Here is a 27,204-nt window from a genome sequence, read left to right on the forward strand (position 1 = left end):
AGATCACATCCAGGGAGGCGGTGCATGGAGGCCAGGACTTGGGGCGGGCAGGGCCCCCTCAAACTCAGGAAGGCAGAGCCGGCTCCCACAGCAACAGCACACGTCGGAGGCAAAAGCCAATTAATTGGTTTCCGCTTGGCCTGACCCTGCATGCTGGGGCCAGTCCACTGGGCTCACCAGAGGTGACTGCAGGTCAGCTCAGCACTGGCTTTGGCTAAAGCAAGATGGAGATTCTGAGACTGGTGCACCCAGCCTCACCCCAGAAGACTGGCTTCTTTGCTTTGAGTACCCTGAAATCAGTTATTTCTCAAGCATAGAGGCCTCACCTCCATATTTAGAGCCATCAGCAGTGAGGGCATTTAGAGAGAGGTTGGTGTGGATGTAGCCGGGGCTGATAACGGTCACCTCAATCTCATACTGCTCCATCTCGGCGCGCAGACAGTCAAAGAATGCCTGGGTTGCATGTTTGGATGCCGCATCTGCAAAGGCGGGTGAGCAAAGGCCGGTGAGTGACCTGGTGTGGGACATGCCTGGGACAAGCCCACATATTTGCTCCTATTCTTTCTCTTATTTAAAAAACTTGTTTTATAACTCAAGGTTACTACGGTATTACAGCAGTGTTCACCTCCTGATTTAGAGAAGTACATCATATCCTTGTTCTTGGCAAACACCTAAGAGGAAAGAAGCACCGTATCTCCAATGTTCTTCATTGGAAAGGAAAGGAAAATTATACATTTTATGTACACATGTATGTGCATATATACACTGTCATGCAGGGACTCATGCAAGGTCTCTGCTCGTGCTCCCCACATAAGAACGCAGGACATGGTGAGGCCAAAAAGAACACCCACGGAGCCCTGGATAGGGAAGTCACACCGCTATATACTCGCTGGCAGCCAGGCGAGACACACACAGTAGGATCCACATGATCCACAGTCCGCCATTCACTTCTCTGCCTGCCAATCAACCAACCAACCAATCAATGCAGTCCCGGCAGTTACATCAGTAGCCAATTGGATAACTGGTTACAGCCGAAGGCCAACCAATCACAGCCGATGGTCATTCACCACCCGAGCCTGCACCTCCCCACCCGAGCCTGCACCTCCCCACCCGAGGCCAAGAACCTGGAAACTGCTCTCTGGGACTCTTTCCCCCTCCCCCCCACACAATATGATAAAGCAAATACAGGAAAATGTTAACAACTGGGGAATCTGCATGAAGAAGTTCTTTGTACTATTCCTGTGACTTTTCTTTAAATCAGAAATCATGCTACTTTAAAAGTTAAGAAAACAAAAAACAATTTAATGCCTAATGGGTAAAACATTCAATTCAAATAGTACAGAAGGATATAAAGTAAAAAAGTGAAAGTCCTTCTGCCAATTTCCTTCTCCAGAGGTAACCAATGTTAATAGTCTCTCAGGATTTATTTTTTATATACTCTATGTATATGTATGTGATTTTACATGTTAAGTAATATATATATATATATATATATATATATATATATATATTATATCTTGGTTTTCGAACATCTCCGTTGATGAACATTTCGTTTTACGAACGCCGTAAACCCAGAAGTAAATGCTTCGGTTTTCGAACACGCCTCGGAAGTCGAACATGTCACGCGGCCTCCGCTGAGCGCAAGATCCCGAGGCCCAGCGGTCGGCTGCTTGCGAACGTTTCGGAGCTCGAGCGGTCTTCCGGAACGCACTACGTTCGGAAACCGAGGTACCACTGTATGTATTTACAGAAACGAGCTCATACTGTTCATATTATTCCTACCAGTAGTTTTCTTCACCTCGTGACAGACTGGACAGCATCTGCACCAGCCACGCAGACCCACCATGTTCCTCCATGGGTCACCAGACGACAGAACAGGCCCCATCAGTGAAACTTCAGGGTTGTTTCCAGGTTTTGTCACTGAAACTGTGCTACTAGTGAGCATCCTTGCATGGGATATAAAATCTGAGACTGGTTCTCCTACATGTTTCATTTGACAGACTTCCATGAAGCCGCTTTTCATCTGGAAGCTACTGGGCTGCGCCACCTCCAAGAAACAGAGCCACCTCTGTTCTTCAGCAACGGCGCCACAACGGTGAAAGGTACTCTAAGGGGGGACGCAGTGACCCTACCACGGCATTCTTAAGAAACACACAGCATCTCCACTGAAAAATCAGTTTCCTCCCATTCAGGGTTTTAAATGTTTTGGCCTTAGCAAAGGGGACTCCATCAGCCAATAAAACAGGAAGGGAAAAACCCAGAAAGTGGTGCAGCGAGTCACCTGAGCAATTCAAGTGTCTGAACTTGCTGCAGTGCCTTCTGGGGCCGGCTCCCTGGGTTTAGGCCAAGTTGCTAGGGGCTGGATGAGTAGTTTGTGGGTAACTGCTGCCAGCCATGATTCCAGGACTGCTGCCCAGGACCAAGGACTGAGATGAAGGAGTCATCCTGGGGGTCCCCAGAATAGAAGGCTCACCCTGACAATGAGTCTCCCAGAACTCTCAGGCTGGCAATTCTCAGCCAGGCTGTGTGGTACTCAGTGCCTCCTACCTGCAAGGCACAGCATTAAACACACTACCTGGTCCTCAGGACAGCGTGGGAGAAAGATGAAGCTGCGCTCTCATTTTACACACAAGGAGACCTCTGTCTGTCAGGGTTTACCAGTGTCCCCAGGAGGCACCGCCACGCTCAGTCTCGTCACCGTAAAGAGCCCAGACTAACCACGTGTGACCTACTTTAATCACAGGTCAAGTGGAGAATAAAACTTAGGTTAAATCACAGTAAAGCTTGGAAGTAATTTAGTACAAAGAACATGATATAGCCTTTGTCCTGACTTACCTATTATTAGCAGTTTACCTCATTTGTTTTATCACTTGTGACCACACACACACACACACACACACACACACACACACACTCACTCATTGATTTGAGCAGCCTTAAATGGCTGTCCTATGCTGTTGGAGTTGAAACAGAAATAATCATAGAAACAAACATAGATACCGTGCTTCTCATTTTACCAATGACTTTTCATCTCCATTTGTCTCATTTCAACTTAAAACAGCTTTGTGAAGCATGGACGATGATTTTAAGTCCCATTTTATAAGAAAGGAAAAGGAAGGTCAGACAAGTTAAACAACTTGCCTGAGGACACACAACTAAACCCAAAAGGTAGAGCTGGGTTCAGCGAGGAGTAAATTTCTGTTGTTTCCAGTTCAGACAGTTGGCTACCCGTATCATCCAGCTGGATGTCTGTTCCTGCCCTTTCAAAGTGCTGAAGCAGCTCTGCTCTCCCCTCCTGCCAAGTCAGCTGGGCGTGGCTGAGTCTAGCATTCGGAGGTGCTGGGAGCAGGTGCCACCGTGCTGCTTAAACGCACTATGTGCTTCCAGAGGGTGGAGCAAAGAAAGGAGTTACTAGGACAGTTTGTGAAATTACCTTTAAAATCTTTTAACTAAAGAAAACTAGATTCTGTTTGCTTGCTGGTGCAACATGACAGTAGACAGGTGAAATTATATCTCAAACTTCTGGCATAGTTGCATACATGGAGGTAAGACTGTGAACTGAAAGTCAATTTGGCGGGTTTAATTATGTGGTCCTACCTAACATTTTCACTTTGGGGAATTCACCTTATGAAACCCTCCCGTGAGTGCCTGGAAATGTACACATGTAAGGATGTTCTATGTAGCACATCATTGGTAACGGCCAGTGACTGAAGGGGGAAAAAAAGTCTTCAAATGTCCAGGAAAATATCTAAATAAATTATGTCATATATCCATTCAATGAACGACTACATAGCCACTTAAAAGCATTAGGTAAATCCATTGTAAACTGATGTAGAAAGAAATATTGTCAAGTGGAGTACACGAGCCACAACTACGCATCATGTGACCCTATTTTTGTATGTTTGATCCTATGGAGAAAATATTTTGAGGCCTATGTCCAAAGTGATGAAGTGATGGTGCCCGTGAGACAACGGTAATTGATAATCGTGACTAACACGTGCGTGGCACTCATGCTTGGCACTGCCAGGCACTTCCCTCACAGAGCTAAGAGATTTCTCACCTTTCTAGTGGCTTTCCAAGAGTAGGACTACACCTGTCTCCATTTTGCAGATGAGGATTGGGGTACAGAGTTGTGGGGACACCTGCACAGGATCACATATAGGGGCTAAAGAGTAGAGCTGGCATTCTGCTCAGAAAACACAATTCTGGTAGAGTTCCTTCACATTCTGCAGTGAGTATTTCTCTGATGTCTGAATTCTGGGTAGTAAATGTGGTATTTTTATAATCAGGAAAAAAGAAAAAGAAAAACGTTTGAGGGAGGGAGCGGGAGGTACTCACAGGCTGACCGGAAAGGGATGCTGATCTTGCCCTGGATACTGCTGATCGCAACGACGTGGCCCCGTTGCCGTCTGATCATGGAGGGCAGGAGTGCTAAGGACAGAAGTCGGAGACTTTAGGACTTTTCTTCTCGTTACTGAACCTAATGCTCACAGGAGGTGGCCTCACATATTGTTGGAACAAGGGAGGTGAACAGTGAAAGCCCCGAAATGGGGAAGATCACGTTTTGTTTGAACTCTTAGGCCTCCTGCGTCCCGCAGACTTCCAGCAGGCCAGCAGGGGGTGGGGAGTGGGCGGGTGGACAGAGAGGCAGACAGAAGCCTAATCACAGGTCGCAACCAGCTCAGCTCCCTTTCCTAGGGGAGCCCCTCCCCTGGAGTGAAATCCCAGCCTGGACATGAGAATATCTCCACTTTGCAGGGATTTGCAAAGACCACCAAGAGGAAATTGGGGCATGCTGTATAAATGAAGCTGTCAGTGAGGAGAACATCTTGATTTAAAGCTATAAAGCAGATTAAAAAAAATGCAAATAAGCCTGGGAAAAGCAAACACCCAAGCTGTGATGACAGCACCTTTCCAGGGCAAAATAGAGGGTGACGACAGGCAACATTTAGCCAACAAGGAACTAAGTGAAGTAAAAACCACGCCAACATATCAGTGCTCTTTTTTCTTTCAATCCAAGACTGCTACCTTTCGTTAGAGCAACTGGGCCAAAGTAGTTTATCTCCATGACTGTCTTGTCCACGTCCATGGTGGTGTCCATGATGGCACCGCGGTAGCTGACCCCAGCGTTGTTGATGAGCACATCCACACAGCCAAAGCACCGCAGGATCTCGGCGGTTGCTGCAACGATGGCCCCAGGGTCTGCAAGGTCGAAGGTCACCATGTAAGGCTTGTGCATCTGCACCTGGTCAGGTATGACAGAAATCAAATGCACCTTCAGAGTGACAGTCCATGTGAACCCATGGGGTGCTGTCATTCAGTCATGGGAGTGGCCACGGGGCATGAGATGACACAGGCTGCAGCACCTACCCTCTGAGAGGGGGCCTGAGGGATCCTCACAGTGCTCGCACCTGACCTGGGCAACTCTTCTCCCAAACTGAACGTTATCATTCGAGCTAGACAGTCAATTCCACAGGGTACGTAAGGTATAGGTTATAGATTACCACGGGCTAGTAATCACAGCTCCCTTTGCTGCCTGTGCCAGCACCGTGCTATACATGTAATTAACTAAACGGTGGCCTTGTTGAGAGGTGCTCTCCTCAGGTTAAGTCACGTGAATTTTATTTGATCATGAAACATTTTCTATGTACCAGACAGTGGGGACAGAGCAGAAAGCAAGACAAACATGGTTCCTGTCCTCCTGAGGTATACAGTCTAGCGGAAAAGACAGATGAACTATAAAGAATGCCATAAAGAAGTATAAGAAGCTAGAGAAATGAATAGCTGAGCCATCTAATTTAGAGTTTAACAAGAGATCCAAAAGATAAAGGGGTGGGGGTGGGGTTGAAATCAGAGAAGATGCCAGAGTAGGAAGTGCCAGGCATCCATCTCCACCTGGACAATTGTACTGGCAGCAACTCTTTGAAGTGACTATTTTGGAACTCTGGAATCTATTTGAATGCTTGACGCTTTCAGGATAGTGCTTAGCTGGTAAATTATAGATAATTTCAGCCATCAGCTCAATAGTAGCTAGCTATCCCCAATCCACCCAGCCCTGTGGCAGGCAGCCCACATTTCTGGTGCAGCTTGAGGGAGCTGAGGGAGGCAACAAGACCTTATCTTCCAAAAATCTGGGTTTTGTTCTGATGGTGGATTGCTGCTCTGATCACCGAGGTGTAGCACTGAGGCAGGTTGGATTTTTTTAACCACCACTGGCTGAGTGGCTTCCAGTTGATTCAAAGAAGTCACAGAAAACATACCTGAGGAAGCCCAGATGATGGGTTTCTTACTAGACAAAGACTTTAAGATAACTGTCTTAAAGATGCTGAAAGTGCTAAAAGAAAACATGTATTGATGTATAAACAAAATGAAAATATTAATAAATAGAAATTATATTTAAAATTCTGGAACTCAAAAGTATAATAACTGAAATGAAAAATACACTAGAGGGGTTCAAAATAAGATTTGAGCAAGTATTAGGTTGGTACAAAAGTAATTGCGGTTTTTGCAATTGTTAACCTTTTAAACTAGTTACATTTCCACCAGCCTAATAGAAGAATCAGTGAACTTGAAGGGAGAACAACTGAAATTATCAAGTCTGAGAACAGAAAGAAAATAAGAATGAAGAAAACTGAACAGAGCCTAAGGGATCTGTGCGACACCATCAAGTGGACCGACATAGGCACTGTGGGAATCTGAGGAGAAGACAGAGGGAAAGGGGTAGAAAGAGTATTTGAAGAAATAATTGCTGAAAAATTCAATGAAAAACATGAATCTGTACATCCAAGAAGCTCAATACCAAGCAGGATAAACTCCAGGACCCACACTAAGACACTTTATAATAAAACTGTTAAAAGACAAAGAGAATCCTGAAAACAGCAAGAGAAAAGCTACTACTCACATAAAAGAGATCTTCAATAAGATTTATCAGTTGACTTCTCATCAGAAACCTTGAAGGCCAGAAGTGCTGAAAGAAAAAAAGACTGAAAACCAAGAATTCTATACCTGCCACAATTCTATACCTTCCACAAAAATGAGACAGAAATTTAAGATTTGAAGATAAACAAAAGCTGAGGGGGTTTGTTACCACTAGGTCTGCCCTGCAAAAAATGCTAAAAGGAGTCTTTCAGGTTTGAAATGAAAGGAAGCTAGGCAGTATAATTTTTTTTCTTTTTTTTTCTTTTTTTTTGTTGAGAGCCCACTGGCCCATGTGGGAATCGAACCCGCAGCCCTCGGAGTTAGGAGCACGGAGCTCTAACCCCCTGCGCCACCGGGCCAGCCCCGGCAGTATAATTTAAAGATACATGAAGAACTAAGGATCTCCAGTAAAGTAAATGCATGGGCAATTTTATTTTATTTTTTAAAGATTTTTATTAAAAATATGGCTAACTTACAATATTATATTAGTTTCAGGGGTACACCCTAATTATTCAATATTTATATACCTAAAGAAGCGATCACCATGATAAGTCCAGCAACCATCTGACACCATACTATGCTGTCACAATAATATTGACTATATTCCTTATGCTGTATGAGGTGTGACACTTAAGTTCACGAACTCATCCTAGAAAAAGTGCTACATCCCTCATTGCTGAATATCACTACAGTCACCACCCTTGGGAAGCTATGCACTGATGCCAGCGCCTAGTCCACCCTTCAAAGCAATTTTGGAACTTTTTCTGGAATGGCCATCAGAGCTGTCATTGTATTACCCTAGATGTCCTGAATGTCATCAAAATGTCCTTTCAATATTTCCTTTATCTTCTGGTAAAGAAGTCATTGGGAGCCAGATCAGGTGAGTAGGGAGGGAGTTCCAATACAGTTATTTGTTTACTGGCTAAAAACTCACAGACAGTGCTGTCGTGATACAAGAGACATGAATTGGAGAAAAGTTCAGGTCATCTAACTTTTTCACGCAGCCTTTTCAGCACTTCCAAATAGTAAAGTTGGTTAACTGTTTGTTCAGTTGGTACAAATTCATAATGAATAATCCCTCTGAGATCAAAAAAGGTAGCAACATCATCATAACAAATTCACAAACTTAATTGTCCAACCTCATATATTACATCCCCATGACTTATTTATACCTGGAAATTTGGATCTCTTATTCCCCTTCACCTTGCCCTATTTTTAATTTTTCAATTACAATTAATATTCAATATTAGTTTATATTAATTTAAGGTGTACAGCATATGGTTAAATATTTATATGATTTAAGAAGTGATTCCCCCTGACTAGTCTAGTACCCACCTGGCACTAGACATAGTTAGGACCACATTATTGACTATATTCCCTGTGCTTTACTTTACATCCCCAGGACTATTTTATAACTACCAACTTGTACTTCTTAATCCTTTCACCTTTCTCATCCTGCCGTCCACCCTTCCCATCAAATCTAGTACCCATATGATACCATACATAGTTATTACAGTATTATTGACTATATTTTTTATGCTATATCCTACATCCCATAACTACTTTGTAAAAACCAATTTGTACCTCTTAATTCCTTCGCCTTCTTTCACCCATACCGCCAACCCCCCTCCCACCTGGAAACCATCAAAATGTTTTCTGTGTCTATCAGTTTGCTTTGTTTATTTTGTTCTTTAAAATCCATATATATGCAAAATCACATTGTGTTTGTCTTTGTCTGACACTCCACTCAGCACAATACCTTCCAGGTCCATCCGTGCTGCCACAGATGGCAAGAACCCATTCCCTTCCCTGGCTGAGCAATATCCATTGTATATACCGTGTTTCCCTGAAAATAAGACTGGGTCTTATATTAAGTTTTGCTCCAAAAGACACATTAGGGCGTATTTTCAGGGGATGCCTTATTCTTTCATGTACAACAATCTACACTTATTCAAATACAGTCATATCATCTTCTTCTGGAACATCGTCATAACGTACTAAATGCATCCGTCTGGATGACGATCTTAACGGGGGCTTGTTTTGGGGGTAGGTCTTATTTTCGGGGAAACACGGTATGTACCACTACCTCTTTATCCATTCATCCATCAAGACACCCAGACTGCCTTCACATCTTGGCCATTGTAAACAACGCTGTAATGAACACATAAATGCACACGCCCCCCTCAAAGTAGCATTTTGCGTTTCTTGAGATAATTACCCAGAAGTGGGATTACTGGGTCCTTCTTTGTCCCTTGTTTTTTGATTGGAGCATTTAGTCCATTTACATTGAAACTAATTGTTGATAGCTATGTAGCTATGGCCATTTTATTATTCATAATTTCGATTTTTTTTTTAATCATCTTAGAAGTCCAAGATTCCTTGTAATACTGGTTTGGTGGTGATGAATTCCTTTAGCTTTTTCTTGTCCGGTAAGCTCTTTATCTGTCTTTTGACTTTAAATGATGGCCTTGCTGGGTTGAGTAACCTTGGTTGTAAGTCTTTGCTTTTCACCATGTTGAATATTTCTCACCAATCCTTTATGGCCTGTAAAATTTCTGTTGAGAAATCAGCTGACAATATAAGACCAGGTCTTATATTAAATTTTGCTCTAAAAGACGCATTAGGGCTTATGTTCAAGGGATGTCATCCTGAAAAATCATGCTAGGGCTTATTTTCCGGTTAGGTCTTATTTTCGGGGCAACACGGTAGTTGCCTATTTCTCACTGCTTTCAGGATTCTCTCTTTATCTTGAACCATTGCCATTTTATTTACAATGTATCTTTGGTATGGGCCTATTTGGTTTCATCTTGTTTGGACTCTGTGTTTCCTGTACTTGTATGTCTATTTCCTTTGCCAGGTTAGGGAAGTTTTCTGTCATTATTTCTTCAAATAGGTTCTCAATCCTTTGCTTTCTCTCTTATCCTTCTGGTACCCCTATGATGTGAATGTTATGCATGATGTCCCAGAGGTCTCTTAAACTATCCTCATTTTTATTTCTATTCTTTCTGCTGTTGTGACTGGGTGTTTTCTGCTGCCTTGTCTTCCTAATCACTGATTTGATCCTGTTTCCTCTAGTTTGCTGGTGATTTCTTCTATGCAGTCTTCATTTCAGTTATTGTATTCTTCCCTTCTGACTGGTTCGTTTTTGTGGTTTCCATGTCATTTTTTATGCTTGCTATCTCTTTGTTGAGGTTCTCACCAAGTTCCTTGAGCATCCTTATAATCATTATTTTGAACTTTGTATCTAGTAGGTTGCTTGCCTCCATTTCGTTTAGTTCTTTTATAGGAGAACTAAAAAAGTTCTTTTCATTTGGTACATATATCGTTTTTTCTTCATTGTGGCTACCTCTCTGTTTGTTTTTATGTATTAGGTACATCTGCTATGTCTCCTAGTCTTGGCCAGGTGGCCTCATGTAGTAGGTGGCCTTAGGGCCTTGGCACAGTCTCCTTGGTCACCTTATGTGGATGATCCAGGAGTGTCCCTTGTGTGGGGTGTGTGTGCCCTTCTATTATAACTGAGTCTTGATTGCTATTGGCACATCAGTGGGTAAGACTGACCCTCAGGTTGATTGGCGGTGAGGTTTGGCCACATCCACAGCTTACAGGCTGTTGTGCAGCGGGCTTGCCCCACTCAGTGGGATTTGCCCCATTGGGCTCAAGTGCTAGTTGAGACTGCCCTTTGTGTGTACCACTTTTAGGGCTAACTGGGCGGTACTCTGCCGTAGTCTGAAGCCAACCTCCAAGTATGCTGATTCTGGGACCTCTAGGGAGAGGCTCCAGTGCAGGCCCAGGTTACCCACTGCCTGTGACCAGTGGGAGGTATCTGGTAGGAGCTACAAAGTGATCTGCAGTTGTTGGCTGCCTATGGTAAACCTGGAGGCACATGGGAGAAGCCACACTGTGAACCGAGGACATCTGCCACTAGTACCAGGCGTAGGGTAGCTCCACAAAAAGCCAGGACACCCTGAGGCCTGCTGCCATCCGCCAGCTCCATTAAGGTTCAGCACTGATAAAGCCTCATGTGGTATGCAAGTTAGGTGAGGCAGAGTCTCAGGGACTCCCTGGAGTGGGAAGAGTCGTGGTTACCAGGTTAATGTAGATTTTGGTTTGGTGTCAGTCTGAGCCTGGTGCTACTTAGCAAAAATCTCAGAGCATACGGAGGTCAGTTGCTGCCCACTTGGGGCCTATGGAGTCCGATAGTTTTCCAAGAAAAAGTGCAACACAGGCAGGACTTCTTGCTCCCAAGAAAGTACTTCCAGTGTTGGGGAAATTGGGTGGGGTGGGGTCCCAGTGGATCTCACCGGGCCAATTCAGATTCAGATTTGGCCTTGTGGGGGAGGGCTCAACACAGGAAAGATGGTGCCACCTGCCAGCTGCATGGGAGAAGGACCCATATAGGGAAAATGGTGACTGTCTTCCAGCCCTCACCTTGCATCCACACACCTCAGTCAGACCGTATGCCTCCAACATCCCCTGAGTCATCATCCCCCTGCCAGAACCCAGGGTGAGTACCTGCGAGTGAGCGAGTCTGTGAGTGGGCCCTTTAGGAAGACGTCTGGGTTTCCCACAGCCTTCCATCCCACCTGGATGGTTGGAATCCCCACTGTTTGTCACAGCCAGATGTGGGGGCTCCTCTTCCCAGCACCAGTACTCTGGGCTGGGGAGCCTAGTGTGGGGTTGGGGGTCCCTCAATCTTCTGGGGGGAACCTCTGCAGCCAAGGTATGCCTCCTGATTCTCAACCGGCTGATTCTCAGCTGTTCCACGTCTCTGCCACCTCTATCAGTCTCTACGTGGCTTCTTTATATCCTTAGTTATAAAACTTCTGTTCGTCTAGATTTCAGCTGGTTCTCCAGGTTGACTGTTCTGTAATTTAGTTTTAATTTTAATGTGTTCATGGAAGGGAGCAGACACGGTGTTTATCTACTCTGCCATCTTGGATCTCAATACATGGGCAATTTTAAAAGCTAATATTATTGTAATTTTGGTTTGTAACTACCTTTTATTTTCTACACAATTTAAAAAACAATTTAAAAAATGTTATTAATCTATGTTATTGGATAAGCAATGTATAATGATGAAATCTATAACATGACTAGCTGATAGGGGGGAAGACAGGGCTCTGCAGGAGTAGAGTTTTTGTATGTTATTGAAGTTAAGTTGGAATAAATTCAAATTAGATTGTTATGGCTTTAGGATAGTCAATGTAATCCCCATAGCAACCACAAAGAACATAGCTGTAGAACATACACATGAGAAAACGAGAAGGGAATCAAAGCATTTCACTACAGAAAAATCAACTAAACACAAAAGACAGTAATGCAGGAAATGAAGGGCAAAAAAAGCTGTAAAGCAAATAGAAAACAAATAACAAAATGGCAGAAATAAGTCCCCCTTTAACAATAATTACTTTAAATACAAATATTTCAAAACCTCTAATCAATAGATAGATTGCAGAATGGACAAAAAAAAAAAAATCCAGCTACAGAGAGTCTCTTTATGAGACTCATTTTAGATCCAAAGACACAAATATGTTGAAAGTGAAAGGACGATAAAACATTAATAATAACCAAGAGAGAGCTACAGTGGCAACATTAATATCAGACAAAATAGACTTTAAATCAAAAAAGGTTTCAAGAGACAAAGCAGGACATTATATAAGGCACATTACAGAAAGAAGATATAACAATTATAAACATTTATATACCTAATAACAGACTCAAAATATATAAAGTAAAAATCAACAGAATTGAAGGGAGAAATAGAAAGTGCTACAGTAATATTTTTATTTCAATACTCTCTCAATAACAGATAGAACCAGACAAAAGAGTAACTGATCAACACTATAAATCAATTACACCTAAGAGACATATATAGAATATTCCACCCAACAACAGCACAATACATACTATTCTCAAGCATGCATGAAACATTCCCCACATAGGCCACAAAACAAGTCTTAATAGATTTTAAAAAACTGATATTATATAAAGTATCATCTCCAACCACAATGTGATGAAGCTAGAAATCAGTAACAAAGCAAGTAGGAAAATTAGTGGAAATTAAACAACACACTTTTAAACAACATTGACTCAAAAAAGAAAAAAAAAGAAATCACAAGGAAAATTAGAAATCTCTGGACACAAATAAAAATGAAAACATACCAAAATTTATGAGCATCAGTGAAAGCAATGCTAAGAGGGAAATTTGTAACTGTAAATGCCTACATTAAAAAAGAAAGATTTCAAATCAATAATGTAACTTTATACCATAGGAAACTAGAAAGGAGCAAACTAAACCCAAAGCTAGCAGAGGAAGGAAATAACAGAGATTAGAGAGGAGACAATCAAAACAGAGAATAGAAAAGCAATAAAGAAAACCAATTAACCAATTAAACCAAAAGTTGTTTTTTGAAAGGATCAACAAAATTGAGACCCCACTAGCTAGATTGACAAAGGGGAGAGGGAGCGACGGAGGGAGGGAGAGGAGAGAGGGACGGGGAGAGAGAGGGGGGGAGGGAGGGAGAGAGAGAGAGAGAGAGAGAGAGAGATTGCAAACAACTAAATATTAGAAATGGAAGTGGGTCCTCACATAGGTAAAAGATTCTAAGAGAATGCCACCAAATTAGATAACCTAGAAGAAATCAACAAATTCCTAAAAACACACAAATTACCTAAACTGATTCAAGAAGAAATAGAAAATCTCAGCAAGCATATAACAGGTCAAGAGATTGAATCAGTAACCTAAAACCTCCTGGCAAAGAAATATCCAGGTGGCTCTGGTCCTGAACCAGCACTACTCTGATACCAAGGCCAGATAAAGACATCACAAAAAAATTACAGACCACTATTCTTTATGAATATAGATGCTAATTAAAATCCTCAACAAAATACTAGGAAATTAAATTCAATGGTATATTAAAAAGTTTAGGGGCGGCCTGTTAGCTCAGTTGGCAAGGTTGTGGTTTGATCCCCACACGGGCCACTGTGAGCTGCACCCTCCACAACTAGACTGAAACAACTACTTGACTTGGAGCTGATGGGTCCTGGAAAAACAAACTTAAAATAAATAAAAGTTAAAAAATAAAAGTAAATAAATAATAAGGTTTTTTCATTATAACCAAGTGGGATTCATCCTAGGAATGCAGGTGTGGTTCAACATAAGAAAGTCATTCAATATACTTGTAATACATCGTATTAGAAAAAAGGATAAAAACCCCATGATCATCTCAATTGATACAGAACAGAGATTTCATAAAATCTAATACCCTTTCATGATAAAAATCTCTCAGAAAACTAGGAATGGAGGGAGAATTCCTCAATGTGATAAAGGGTGTTTACAAAACACCTACAGCTATCATCACGTTCAAAGCTGCAAGACTCGAAGTGTTCCCCCTATAATCAAGAAAAACACAAGGAAGCCTGCTTTCACTGCAGCTATTCAACACAGTACCAGAAATTCTAATTAGAGCAGTTAGACAAGAAAAATATATAAAAGGCACCCAAATTGGAAAGGAAGAAGTAAGACTACCTCTATTCACAGATGACATGATTCCATTTATAGAAATTTCAACCCAAGGAATCCACAAAAAGCGATCATAGCTAATAAAGCAGAGTTGCAGAGTTGCAGGATACAAGAGTAACATACAAAATCTGCTGTGTTTCTATACACCAGCAATGAATAATCTGAAAAGAAATTAGGAAAGCAAATCATTTACAACAGCAGCTAAAAGAATTAAATATTTAGGAATAAATCTAACCAAGGAAGTGAAAGATATGTATGCTGAAGACTACAAAACATTGCTGATAGAAATTAAAAGCCTAAATCCATAGAAAGACACCCCATGCTCATGGACTGAAAGACTTAAGGTTGTTAAGATGTCAATACTCCCCAAAGTGACCTACAGATGCTATGCAATCCCTATCAAAATCCAACGGCATTTTCTGCAGAAACAGAAAGAAAAGTCCTAGAATTCATATGGAATTGCAATGGTTATTGAGGAATAACCAAAACAACCTTGAAAACTACAAACAAAGGAGAGGACCCACACTTCCTGACTTGGACACTTACTCCAAAGATAGAGTAATTAAAACCGTATGTTAGGACATAAGCACACACATATAAACCAGTGGAACAGAACAGAGAGCCCAGAAATATACCCACGAAATAATATGACAAATTGACTTTTGACAAGTGTGCCAAGAACATTAAAGGGGGGAAAGGACAATCTTTTCAACAACCGGTCCTGGGAAAACTGGATATTCATATGCAAAAGAATGAAGTTGGACCCTTGCCTAACACCATATATGAAAAATTAAATGTATCAAAAGCTTAAAAGTAAGAGCTAAAACTATAGAACTCTTAGAATAAAACGTTGGAGAAAATCTTCATAACATTGGATTTGGTAACAACCTCATACATGTGACACCAAAAGGCCGGGCAACAAAAGAAACAAAAGAAAAACCAGATAAACTGGGCTTTATCAAAATTGAAAACTTATGCATATGTGCATCAAAGGACACTCTCAAGAAAGTGAAAAGACAACCTACTGAATAGGAGAAAATATTTCCCAATCATATATCTGATAAGGCATTAATATCCAGAATATATTGAGAACTCCTAAACAACAACAAAAACAAACAACCTGATTAACAAATGGGCAAAGGACTTGAACAGACATTCTCCAAAGAAGGTATATGAACAGTTAATAAGCACATGAAAATATGATCAACATCTCTTGTAATTAGGGAAATGCAAATTAAAACCACAGTGAGATACTATGTCATATCTCTTAGGACGAGTGTAATTAAAAAAACAAACAAACAAAAACAGAAAATAACAAGTGTGGACAAGAATGGGAGAAACTGGAACACTTGTGCACTGATGAAGGGAATATAAAATGGTACAGTTGCTGTGGAAGACAGTTTGGTAGCTCCTCAAAAGATTAAACATAAAATGACCATATGACTCAGCAATTCCACTCCTAGGTGTGTATAATCACAAAAATTAGAAGCAGAAACTCAGATACACGTACATCAATCTTCAGAGCAGCATTATTTACAATAGCCAAAAGGTGGAAACAACCATGGTATCCACCAACAAATGGAGAAACAAAATGGGGCACATACATACAATGGGATATTCTGTCACAAAAAGGAATGAAATTTTGATACAGGCTACAGTACAGATGATCCCTGAAGATATGTTTAGTGAAGTAGCCAGATACAGAAGGACAGAGATTGTATTTTTTCACTAATATGAGGTATCTAAAATAGGCAGATTCATAGACACAGAAAGTAGAATAGAGGTTTCAGGGGCTGGGGAGTGGTGGGGGTAAGAAATAAATTATTATTTAACGGGTACAAAATTTTTGTTGGGGATGATGACAAAGTTAGATGACAGAGCTAGTGGTGATAATTACACACATTTAATGCCACTGAGTTGTATTTAATGTATTTAATGTATTTAATGCCACTGAGTTGTACACTTACAAATGGTTGAAATGATAAATATTGTGTTATGTCTATCTTTCCACAATTAAAATTTTAAAAGGCATTGCCCACCCGCCCTTTCCCGCTTTCCCCCGACAAAAAAGAGACGAGTAGGTATTAGCCAGTTAAAAAGGGAGAGGGGAGCAGTCACAGAGGGAGCTTACTAAACCTGCAGCGCTCTAATAAGTGGTGGAGTTGGAATTTGAACCATATGATGGTGCTTCTTCTGCAGGCCAGCGGCCAGTTGGCTGTGGAGACCTGCTGCCCTCCCGACGGTGTGCCCGTGCAGAGGCCCTGCACGGCCAGCAGCCCAGGAGTGGGCCATTAGCTGAGCAGAGGATGGACTGTACCCCTTCCCCACGGAAAACATGCCCCTGGGCTCACCTTGGTAACCTGAGAAGCAGTGAGTTCTTTGATGAGCTCCTCTAGGGCCTCCCTGTTGCGGCCACACAGCACCAGCTTAGCCCCCGCAGCATAGAAGACTTTGGCGCATTCTAAAGGAAGAAGAGAGAACCGTGCCGGCTGAGGAAATTCACAGCTGTTCTTCCCCAACACAGGTCAAACGTAGCCAGTGTTTCAGACTACGTACTGGTTTCTCCATGCCCTCAGCAGACACGCATTAGCCGTGGCTGTGCACCAGGCCCGCGGTCAATGGGCTCTGTTGTTGCCGTACGAGAGCCCACGTGCAGTGGTGCGACTGACATCCACAGGGCAAGAAGGGGGGACTGGTGGGCAGATCGGTTAGGCACTATGCTCAGAACTTTCCAGTCATCTCTAGCTCTGAACAATCTTGGGAGCATGATCCTCATTTTCACAATGATTTTATATTTCTAAGTTGTCTTTTTAAAATGTTCTAAAACCTGACTGTTGGTGAAGATTGACATGCAAGGGTTTAGAGAAGCATTGCCTCTGCTCACCCGACGTCTGGTCCCTCACATGCCCACGAGCCAGTCTGCACAGACCCTCAGCCCTAGCTGAGCACTGACTGGGTCCCAGACTGATTCTCAGAGGCTGACTCCGTCACGTGGTGTCTTAGTCCCTCCTGGCGCGTAGAAAGGACAGACGATCCCGGCAGCAGCTCAGGGAGAGATGAGGGATCACGGCTGTCACTTCCTCTCGGGAAGGGAAGAAGTAGTAGGGTCCCAGCAGGGTGTACTGGTCTGACAGCCTTCCTCCCACAGAAGTGTCAAAATTCCTTAAAGCGAGGAAGGGTTCAAAACACGAGAAGAAATTCCACCATCCTCCAGGAAAGCTGTTTTGACATCTTACGCAGCAAAGCCCTCCCTTTTCACTCTACAATGCCTACCTGAGCTTCTCTTACAGCTTTTACTTTGCCATCCCCAGGCCAGCACATCCACTGATGGAATTTTCTAGAAGGAGGTGCTAAGTGTACTAAATCAATACACTTTCAGGTATTGATTTAGTATAGTTAGCACCTCCTTCTAGAAAATCATCTCCTTTGAAGGTCTGGTTGGTTTGTTCACTGACTCATCGGACAAAGGGCACAAACCCAGACAGAGCTGCAGCCCCTCATCCGCCTGTCCCTCTGTGGGGGCTGGAGGAGAGTAGGCAGGACGGTGTCACAGCTATGTCCTGCCCACGTCCTGCTGTCCTGAAATGCGCAGCAAAGGCCTCCTGCGGGTGGCGTAGGTGGGGTGGTTGCTCTCAAACCAAGAAGCCAGCATTCCTGAGGCCAGAACTGTTCATCGGGTTTACTGAATCATTCCCAAAGATTAGGAATTTCTGGTCCTGTCGGCTTCTCATCCCATCCGTCCTGTCCTGACCAGCACGATGGACATTCTGTGAGGTGCCACCAAAAGGTGCAGACACGCAGAACCAAAGGTGAGGGGGCGGCAGGTTGGTGTATAAACAGCTTCTGGAAAATGCTCACCTACATTCTGCTTAAGCTCTGCTTCGTAGCAGAGCCAAAAAGGGAGGAAGTGAAAGTTTGTGTAGGAGTGACACAAAAGAAAATAGCAGATTAGAAGGACTGCATTTTCATTTCTTGAAAAAGCTGATACAGGGAGGCAGGAAAATCCAAGGAAGAAGGAAGAGTCGTCAGGTACCACTCAGCGAGGGGTGCCAGGTGACTCCTGTGCCGCTCCACCCCTGGCTTCTAAACCAAGATCGCTGTTCATGGGCTTAGGCTGGCTATAGTAAGCATCCAGAACATTCTATTCCTTTGGTCAATGGTTCGACTGTTTTACAAGGACAAGTTCATGTAACTTAAATACACAAAGCAGGAGACAAGATAGGAGAAATACAGAAAGCTGTCTGAAAACTCGTCACACAACTCAAACTTCCTGAGTGGCTAACACAATGGGCAGAGCCACCAAAGGCGACACAAGGTCTTCCTCCTCTCAGAAGCTAAGGAGCAGCGACTCCCTAGCAGCCACCAACAGCGGGTGTTGGTACCTGAGACAGCGTGGTAACGATCTGTTCCTATTTTATCTGGCTGGAAGGGAAAGAGAAATATGGAGTCCTGTCCCTAAGATGTTAAAGGGGGCACAACATGAGCAGAGTGGTATGGAAATCAGGAAATGGCTGACATAATATAATATATATAAGCAGGTTTTATCTTTTTCCAATTACATTTTCTATTCTTTTCATAGTCTTGGTGTCCGGAAGAGGAAATGTAGAATGATGAAGAGAACAGTGTCCTTCTCAAATGTCCCCATACCGGAGCACCTGCAACTCCACACCTTTCCATTTCAGCCAACTCTCAAAGACTTAAAAAAGTGTTTCTCTCTGAGATTAAGAGAAGCAGCTGCTGACTACCCTATATATAGTATCTGAGTAAGGTCAGAGGACCAACTGTGGCAAAGGGCCTGGAGGCAGCTGTCCTCATGCAGGTCTGGCTATCTACTAACAGACCCAGGGTTCACCCCCGGAGACCTCGCCTAAGCAGCATGGTGGCAAACAGATGAATCCACCCTTCCCAAAGCCTTCCCAGGCCGACTGCAAGCCATGTAGCCTGCAGACAGGGCCCCATCTGCTCCTTTGTGTTCCTGCAACACCCAAGCGCGTACAGGCCCCTGCACAGCCGTGCTGCTCCCAGCTGTGGGCCTGTCTACAATGCCCAGCCGTCCTTTCCCCTGGCCCTGTCCTCCTCAGGTGAAACAGGACTGACTTCTGATGTCAGAAAGATGTAGGGTTGAAACTTGGCTTTGTACTTTCTGGCTAGAAGTCCTAGGCCAAGTCATACCTTCTCTGAATCTTAGCTGTAAGAATTGAATGATATAAAGCGCAAGGCAGCACATACGAATGTGCCTTCCCTCTATGAGGCCCGGCTGGGAACAACCACGACGGAAATGGCGATGTACTGAGGTAAGTCCTTGCCCCTCTCCATCAGACCGGGAACTCCCGGAGGGATAGGACCCTGTCTTCCATCTGTTTGTCCCAGCACATGCGAAATGCTGCATCAGCGCTGGCTGTACTATCACCAACCAAAAGATGCAGCAATGGTGGGTTTGCCACAATTCAGGGCCCCTCTCGGCCTCCTTCCATGGAACTGAGCCCGAGTGTGGATCCTCCTGGTGAGGTGCGGTGTGTGTGCAGAAGCTGAGAGAGAAGGCAGGAGGGTCCATGCCACATCCCTCTGTCCACTCTGCTGGAGGACAGGAAAACGTCCCTTCTTCCCTTCGAGGCTCTATGGTTGGTCTAATAATTAAATTAACATAAGACATATTAACAGGTGAACAAAAATTAATTTTGTGTGCATGGGAGTCCCCCAAAATAGGAGGCTCTAACTGACCAAAGTAGGCAGCTTTTACACCTTTTAGAAGAAACAATAAATTGGTGAAGAAGTGACAAGGCTTGTTTCCACAGCCTGCTTGCCACCAACTCCCCGTCTCTGATAAGGATGTTTTCTACCTCCTGCTACAAGGAGGGCACCTTTCACAGGGGACATTTACTTCCTGTTTTCAGGGAGACAAAGGAGGGTCAGAATGTCTTCTTACACTTGTTGTTTCTTAAGTAACTTTAATTCAAAATAATTAATATGCCAATGGGGCATATTTTGGGGTGACATGTATTGTTCCCGCTCACTATCAAGGTGAATGTACTTGTTTGGAAGGGAAATGATGGCAGTGCTACAAACCCATTTGTATCAGGCAGCGGGGGAGGGGAGGAAGGGACTGACTGCAGAGCTGTGTCCAGCACACAATTCCTGAGACCTAGGAGCTCAGCGTGTTCACCGAATTAGAGTGGAACAAACTGGACAAGCTGGTTAGCTGAGGCGTCACTTACTCTGTTTCCAGCCCTGCCACAGCTGCGCCCCGGGACAGAGGGAGGCATGGCCCAGGGAGGGGAAGGTGTGGAGAAGGGGACCCAAGGCCATAAACCAAAGATGCTGGCTGAATCCAGGAAAAGGCATGCTTTGCTCGGCCCTCACAGAGGTACTCGTTGTCCATATTTGAAAACTGGGAGCCTGCACGTAAAAACCCCCGTCTGAACCACCAGCTGGGGCTGAGTAAAGCTGCCCCCTCAGATGGAACACGCGGCATCCAGTTCGCCGTGGTCTTCCTCCCTGGCTTTTGCTTCCCAACACTGCATTAGGCTCTTGCTTTTCCCAACTGGGCCAAGGACAGCGACGCATCTTGTTCCTAAGTCAGCCAGCCTGGTGGGCCCTGTGCGGCTGGCTGAACAGCTCCTCCAACCTGGCCCACATCCCCAGCGCCAGCAGCACTGCCGCAAAGCCCCACCTCGCCCCAGGCCTGAGGTGGCGCCCGTGACGACCACCACGGCGTTCCGTAGGTAGGCCCTCATGCGCATGCGTTGCAGCAGCTTGAGGAGGCTGAAGATTCCCACGCAGCCGAACAGCAGGGGCAGGATGGCCGTGGAGGTGAGGAAGTCCATGATCCTCAACTTCAGCAGACTCTTCCTGGAAGAACCCAAACCAAGTTAGTGACACAACAGGAACACTCCAGAAGCTTGCAACCCTCTGGCGCCCAGATGTCTCTCGTGCAGCCTCCAGCTCTGAGCCCATCAAGTCTCTACAGGCTCTGTACATCATGCGGCATATTTAGCACTGCGGAACTTACTTCCTCTCACTCTGCACTGACATGCACGGGCAGCAAAGCCACAGGCCTCACGGTGCCTCTCCGAGGTGTGCAGTGACCCAGGGCAAGCTGACATAGTAGTGTAGCTTAGAACCCAGCTAGCTGGTCAGTGTTACCTGTTACCAGTTAGTTACCTGGTGAGGCCCTGGCGTATCAGTACTCACCTGATTCTCCTTCAGGGCCCTGTTTTGAGGAACTTAAGTAATAACCCATTATCATGTTCAATTCCTGGGTATTTGTAAAACTAGAAATTTTTTTTAAAAAGGAAAAAGGAAAACCGTATCAATTCTTATGCTCCTCCCTGAGCAGATGGATGTTTCTGAGTGGGGCAGCCCCTGGATGGTATCCCCCACGGCCCACAAAGGTACTCCCGGCCATAGGCCTCGCGGACACCCAAAGGGAATTCAGCACAATGCAGTGCCCTTTGCCAAGCCCGAGGACCAACGCCGGCTGTTATGCGGGTTGCCCTGCAGTGCACTGAAGCATGTTGTCACTCAACATTCACCGGTGAGCTGCCGTCAGCAGGTGAAACCAGGAGGCCCCGTGTTTATGCAACATGGTGCAGGGAATTCTTAGGAAACATACCCATTTCTGCCACAACTGCCTCTCACTTCCTTACTCCTCCAAGATTCCCCGTTCCTCATCACTCACCCATGCTCCTATGCCCAGAGCCAACAGCTAAGAGGGGAGGGAGACACAGGGTTAAATAAAGGTCAAGGGTGAACCAGTGAGGAACAATGCCATGTCTGTCACTTTGAAAGAAACACCCTATAAGGCCACTTGACAGTGGGCCGGAGTCTATTACACAAAGGCCCACATACTGTCCACCTCCAGGACTCAACTATTTGGCATTTAGTTTAATGTTTTATGTGCTTTTCCAAATACACCTAAATTCACATTCACTATAAAAAAAATCAACAACATTCTTGGAACAAACATCTGTAAAATTGACTGTTTCCCAGTAAGCTCCAACCTCCGGATGCTCACAGCAGCCCAGCTCCAGGGAGAGCTGTTGTTCACAACCTTAGCTGTAGAGGGTGCAGCTCACTGGCTCATGTGGGAATTGAACCAGCGACTGCGGTGTTAGGAGTGCGGAGCTCCAACCACCTGGGCCACTGGGTTGGCCTTAACTGACTTCTGAAAACACCCCAGCTACTGTCTGCTAAGTGGTTACATTTTCCTCTCTCCCTACATTGTACAAAGGCTACATGTGGTTGAACTGTAATTAAAGTGGTTTCTAAAGTGTCAGGCTCTTCATGCGGGTCCTAATCCTTTGCCGCAACAGGAAGCTGAGGCCAGCTGTTGGCCTACCAGCCAGGCTGAGTCCTAGGGGACACAGCACGACCCAAGGATCCTTTGTCTGGCACCTGGGAAGTCCTCACAAATTTGGTTTACAGCAGGTACCAGCACCTCTACCATTCCATGGGTCTGTGGGTGCTGCCTAGGGGTCTTCACAGGGCCCCCAGCCCTGAAGAACAGCAGGGTATGCAGGTGTTTCCTGGGACAGGAGGAGTAACTACTAGTGGAGCAGGAATGATTACCAGTTTGTTGGTGTAACTACACCAGAAAATTATAACGATTACAGAAAACACAGGCAGGTCCCAAGGTAATTCTGGCTCAGAACTGTTATGTAACAACTGGGGTTGGGACTTGGGGGGAGGGGTAAACTCAGCAGGATGGCTGTTCACGAAGAGCTTTCCCCCACTGCAATCCAAGATCCTTATACCAGGCAGGTCCCAAAGTGGACCTCCCTGCCCAGGCCAGAATCACCTGGGGACCGGCCACTGCGTAGGATGACCGTGGTGGCAGGGACACGCCTCACAAAAAGGATAGCAGGGCTCAGCCTTCAGGTGGGGGCCCAGAACTCCATCAGCTCAGCTGGGTGGAAACTCTGCACATTCCTCCAGACCACAGGCCCGTGGAGTCTGCCCGTTTCAGACCTATCATCTGGGGCTGAGCCAGAACCCCACGGAAGGCAGGGAGGCAGGGGAGTCTGGCACCAATACCCAGCCTATTGCCTCCTGAAATTCAGAGCTTTCAGCGATGACCTGGAAAATACAAACTAACTGCAGCAAGGTGACAACATGCAGGGGTTACGAGGATGGACCCTCAGGCCAGTCTGTCTGGGTTCACATCCAGGTTCAGCCACGTAGCAGCCTGGGTTAAGGGAGCTCACCACTTTGGTCTTCAGTATCCTCATCTGTAAAAAGGGCATGTGAATGCCCACCTCGCAGGTTTGTTATGAGGTCGGATGAATTAGTACAAGGAATGAGTGCACGGCCCCTGGAGCAGGGTAAGTGCTCAGTAAATGCAGCTGCCATCAGCATCCTCACGACCCAATGAACGGAGGCCCAGGATTGGTTTCATAGAGATTAGATTTCCAAGGCTGTCTGAAAGAGGCCACGTGTACGAAAACTTGTTTCTTCCAAATAGAGGAAACTCATTCAACATATAGTTCACTGTAGTTTTAAATTTGTATACATCCATACTTTTAGTTTAATTAATTAACAAATGGGGGGAAAACCCCCAACTTTTTCCAGAAGAAGTCAGGATCCTATAGCCCAAAGTTGGTATCAGAAAACGTGGCTACTGTAACAGTCACTGAGGCCAACACAGCAAGAAGAGAGCAGACAAATGCCGAAATGTCTCTTCTACCATGTTTCCACACTCAGCGAGGAGTAAGATGAAAAGAAACCCACGCAGCAAGGCTCCCCACTGGAAGACAATTAAAGCTCCTAACAAACTGCATTGTCATGCACCTATTTAAAACCCAAGCCACCAATTTATGACATGAAGGAAAGAGAGAAAACTACCGTCTTGTACACTTCTGGGATTCCTTGTGCACCTGACACAATACTGCATGCCAGTCTTGGTCTCCTGGCCTTGGGGACCACTTTGCCCGAGGCAAATGTGGCACCAAGTTAATGAGATCCATCCTCAGCCCAAGGGCCAGCTGTCTGTGGGGAGAGTGCACATCTGTACTCAGTCCGGAAGTCGTTACAGAATCAGAATGCAAAGGAAATTAGAAATCAGCACCGACTTTCCCTAACTCAGGTTGACGATGGTGGGAAAAGACACTCCAGAGCAAACCATGTATTTGAGAATCAGGTTCAATTTCAGGGTAACTTTCTTGACCAAGAGAAGTTGGTCATGTTGGCAATCCCACCTCTTTCTGGGAGTTTTTTAAATTCTTAAAGACTTCCCAACTTTTATTCCACTCTGAAGTGCTTGTGGCCGCACCGATGGCTGCTGGGCCTCCCTGGGCTCTGAGAGACAGCAGTGTCAACTCCTTCCTGTGTCACCCTCGGCAGCCAGGATGGCCAGGAGAGCTAGACACAGAGATAACTCAGCCCCATTGCCTTGCTGTGGTGACCGGGGGCCTTCAAGCAAAATGGACAGCTCCAAAATAGAAGAAAGGAACTGTGCCCTGGCTGGCCAGTCCAGATTAGGAAACAAATCTCCTACATAAAGCAAATCCAAAGGAGGCCTGTTTTCTCTGAAAATGGCATATAAGAAGAACTTTAATATGTTTATAAATTTTGTATTTTGCACCAAACCACTAGTTTCCAATATGACTGGGAAGCTAAGACAGATGGTGTACAAGTGGAGTAGGGGAATCTTTCTTGTGATTTCCAGCATTTGGAGATCAGCTCGTAGAAAGAAGGGACAGAGTCGGCCCAGCACCACTTGGAAGCCACAGTGGGAAGCAGGACAGGTACATGAGGGAGGGAGAGAGGTCGGGAAGGCAGAAGGTGAGATGGCCCCCTAGCATAGGAACCACAGGTTACATATGGCCTAACAGACACACTCACATTCACAGCCCCTCTCTCAACTGACAGGGATGTGACCTGACGCGTGACACTCTGAGCCACGCCAACTGTGAGGAACTTAGAGAGCTCAGGCATTCACAGACTACGCCCATCTGCTATGGCGTCATATAGTCAGACTGCGGGGCTATAGATCTAAGGTAAAAGAGTGTAAAGGAAAAAAGTCCCTTCACAGGTAAATGTTACTGGAGCCTGGGTCAGCCAGAAACTTCATGTTCTTACTGTGACTTGAGAATTCAGCTGCTCCCTTGGTTTTCATGGAGAAGTTCTTTTAAAAGGGCTTTCAGAACCTCAAACTAAAAACAAGATTATCACCAAGAAATCAACTGAGCAGAAATACCACCTTTTATGTCATTTATTCCATTCCTTAGCCTTTAGCTAAATTCTACATTACATTTCACAGATAGAATCTGTTCCTAATATTCCTTTCTTCTCTCAAGCAATTATAAAAAAACTAAAAATGAACCATCAATAAAAACAGATTGTTGGAATCTACTTAGAAACCACACAGACATCAAACCACTGACAGCCACATCGGAAAATAAAAGGAGGGGATCTGAAAACCCTCCAAAGTTAAAAACTAATGAGGATTTCAGCTCTGTAAGAAGAATTAGTCATGAAATAATTTGCCATGTTACACACAAGAAAATCAGGCTAAAGTGCAGAGAGGGTGTCCAATTGGAAGGCAGGGCGCTGAAATCGGACGGCTGGGAGTGGCTCAGTATCACCAAGAACAGTTAGGATTCCACCCCCACACCAATACCTACTCTTAGATTTCATAACTGGCAGCCACTTTGAAACAGCTGATCTATTAATGGAGAAATAAGCTATGGGTCAAACTTACGACCCATTTCTGAAAATAAGTATCTATTTTCAGAAAGTAAAAGCAGAGTAAAACTGGTGGGGTTTTTTTTGGTATGAAGCACAGGAGAAGCAGTTGCTAAGGCTGTCTCTGATGGAAAAAAAGAGCAATCTCCTACCTCAGGTGGCAGCTACTGTGCCAGTGGCGGGTCCTGGTGCCAATGTCTTTCTTCTCTGGTCTTTTCGCCTGGGGTGAGTGACTTAGACGAGAGACCAGAGGACTTCCTGTCAGCAGGCCCTCCCTGGAACGCTGGAACAAGCCACAGATGAGTGGCCTGTAGGTTGTATTCTGGGATGCCAACCTTAGGGCCCCCCGTTTAAAGGAATACAGGTTGGCATTAGCAAAAATAAAACCAAAAGGAAGGCTGGAGAATATTTCAGGGCAGGCTCCTGAACGTCCAGTCCTGGGAAGAGCAACTGCACTGCAGCAAGTACTGCTCTCTAGTAAGACACTGAGCACACGCTGCGCAGCAGCCCCAGCCAAGGAGGGTGGGAAGGGAGCAGCCAAGCGCCGCGCTGGGTGCTGCCGTGTGGCTTCCCACACAGGACCGCGTACTGGAGGCTAACCTTCATCACGAGTCAAAGTCTTGGCTCAGTTTTTAAAAACAACACTTATGATTGGAAACCAGAAGTCTCCTCAAAACCAAACCAAATTAAAACCCAGCACTTAGGGTAGCTACCTAGATGCCTTGATTTAAATTGTGAGTTTCTAACGTGTTTTATAAAATGAGTTTGGTATTACTGGTATTACTAGCAGATGCCAGTGTTATCGCCCTCTTCTCAGCACAGGAGGCCCAGGCCCCTGCACAGAAACCAGACAAGGCGCCCACTGTGGGGGCGAAGCAGGAAAGGCACCCAGCTGGCACTGGGAGCTGTGTTCAAGGCCACCTGCCGTGCACTTGCTGGGTGACGTGGGCGAATGGACTCTCTCTCTGTAACTAAGTGTTCTATGACTATTCCAACGAGAAACCATACAGGAAAGCCCTTTGTAAACACCAGCATCCTAACAAATGTGCGGCTGACTCAGAAACTGACTGAAAAAAGGCAAT

The 27,204-nt window shown here is 44.8% G+C and overlaps 1 protein-coding gene across 24 annotated transcripts in view; it reads right to left on the reverse strand.

The window, feature by feature from the left end:
* DHRS7B (dehydrogenase/reductase 7B) overlaps positions 1-27,204 on the reverse strand; it is a 52,648-nt gene that overhangs the window by 4,766 nt on the left and 20,678 nt on the right. For 8 of the 24 annotated variants that reach the window (XM_081027548.1, XM_081027549.1, XM_081027550.1 and 5 more), the window contains 5 exons: positions 21,111-21,289; positions 16,792-16,901; positions 5,029-5,245; positions 4,339-4,431; positions 327-479 (listed from right to left, as the gene is read on the reverse strand). In XM_081027548.1, the coding sequence (XP_080883674.1) occupies positions 327-479; positions 4,339-4,431; positions 5,029-5,245; positions 16,792-16,901; positions 21,111-21,289 (752 nt within the window). Of the gene's footprint in view, positions 1-326; positions 480-4,338; positions 4,432-5,028; positions 5,246-6,901; positions 6,968-16,791; positions 16,902-21,110; positions 21,290-24,280; positions 24,425-26,274; positions 26,406-27,204 lie in introns of those variants that run through there. The other 16 variants (XM_081027542.1, XM_081027545.1, XM_081027564.1 and 13 more) reach the window with 7 other exon arrangements.

The sequence above is a fragment of the Rhinolophus hipposideros genome, assembly GCF_964194185.1.
Source record: "Rhinolophus hipposideros genome assembly, chromosome: 20".
Classification (NCBI taxonomy): domain Eukaryota; kingdom Metazoa; phylum Chordata; class Mammalia; order Chiroptera; family Rhinolophidae; genus Rhinolophus; species Rhinolophus hipposideros.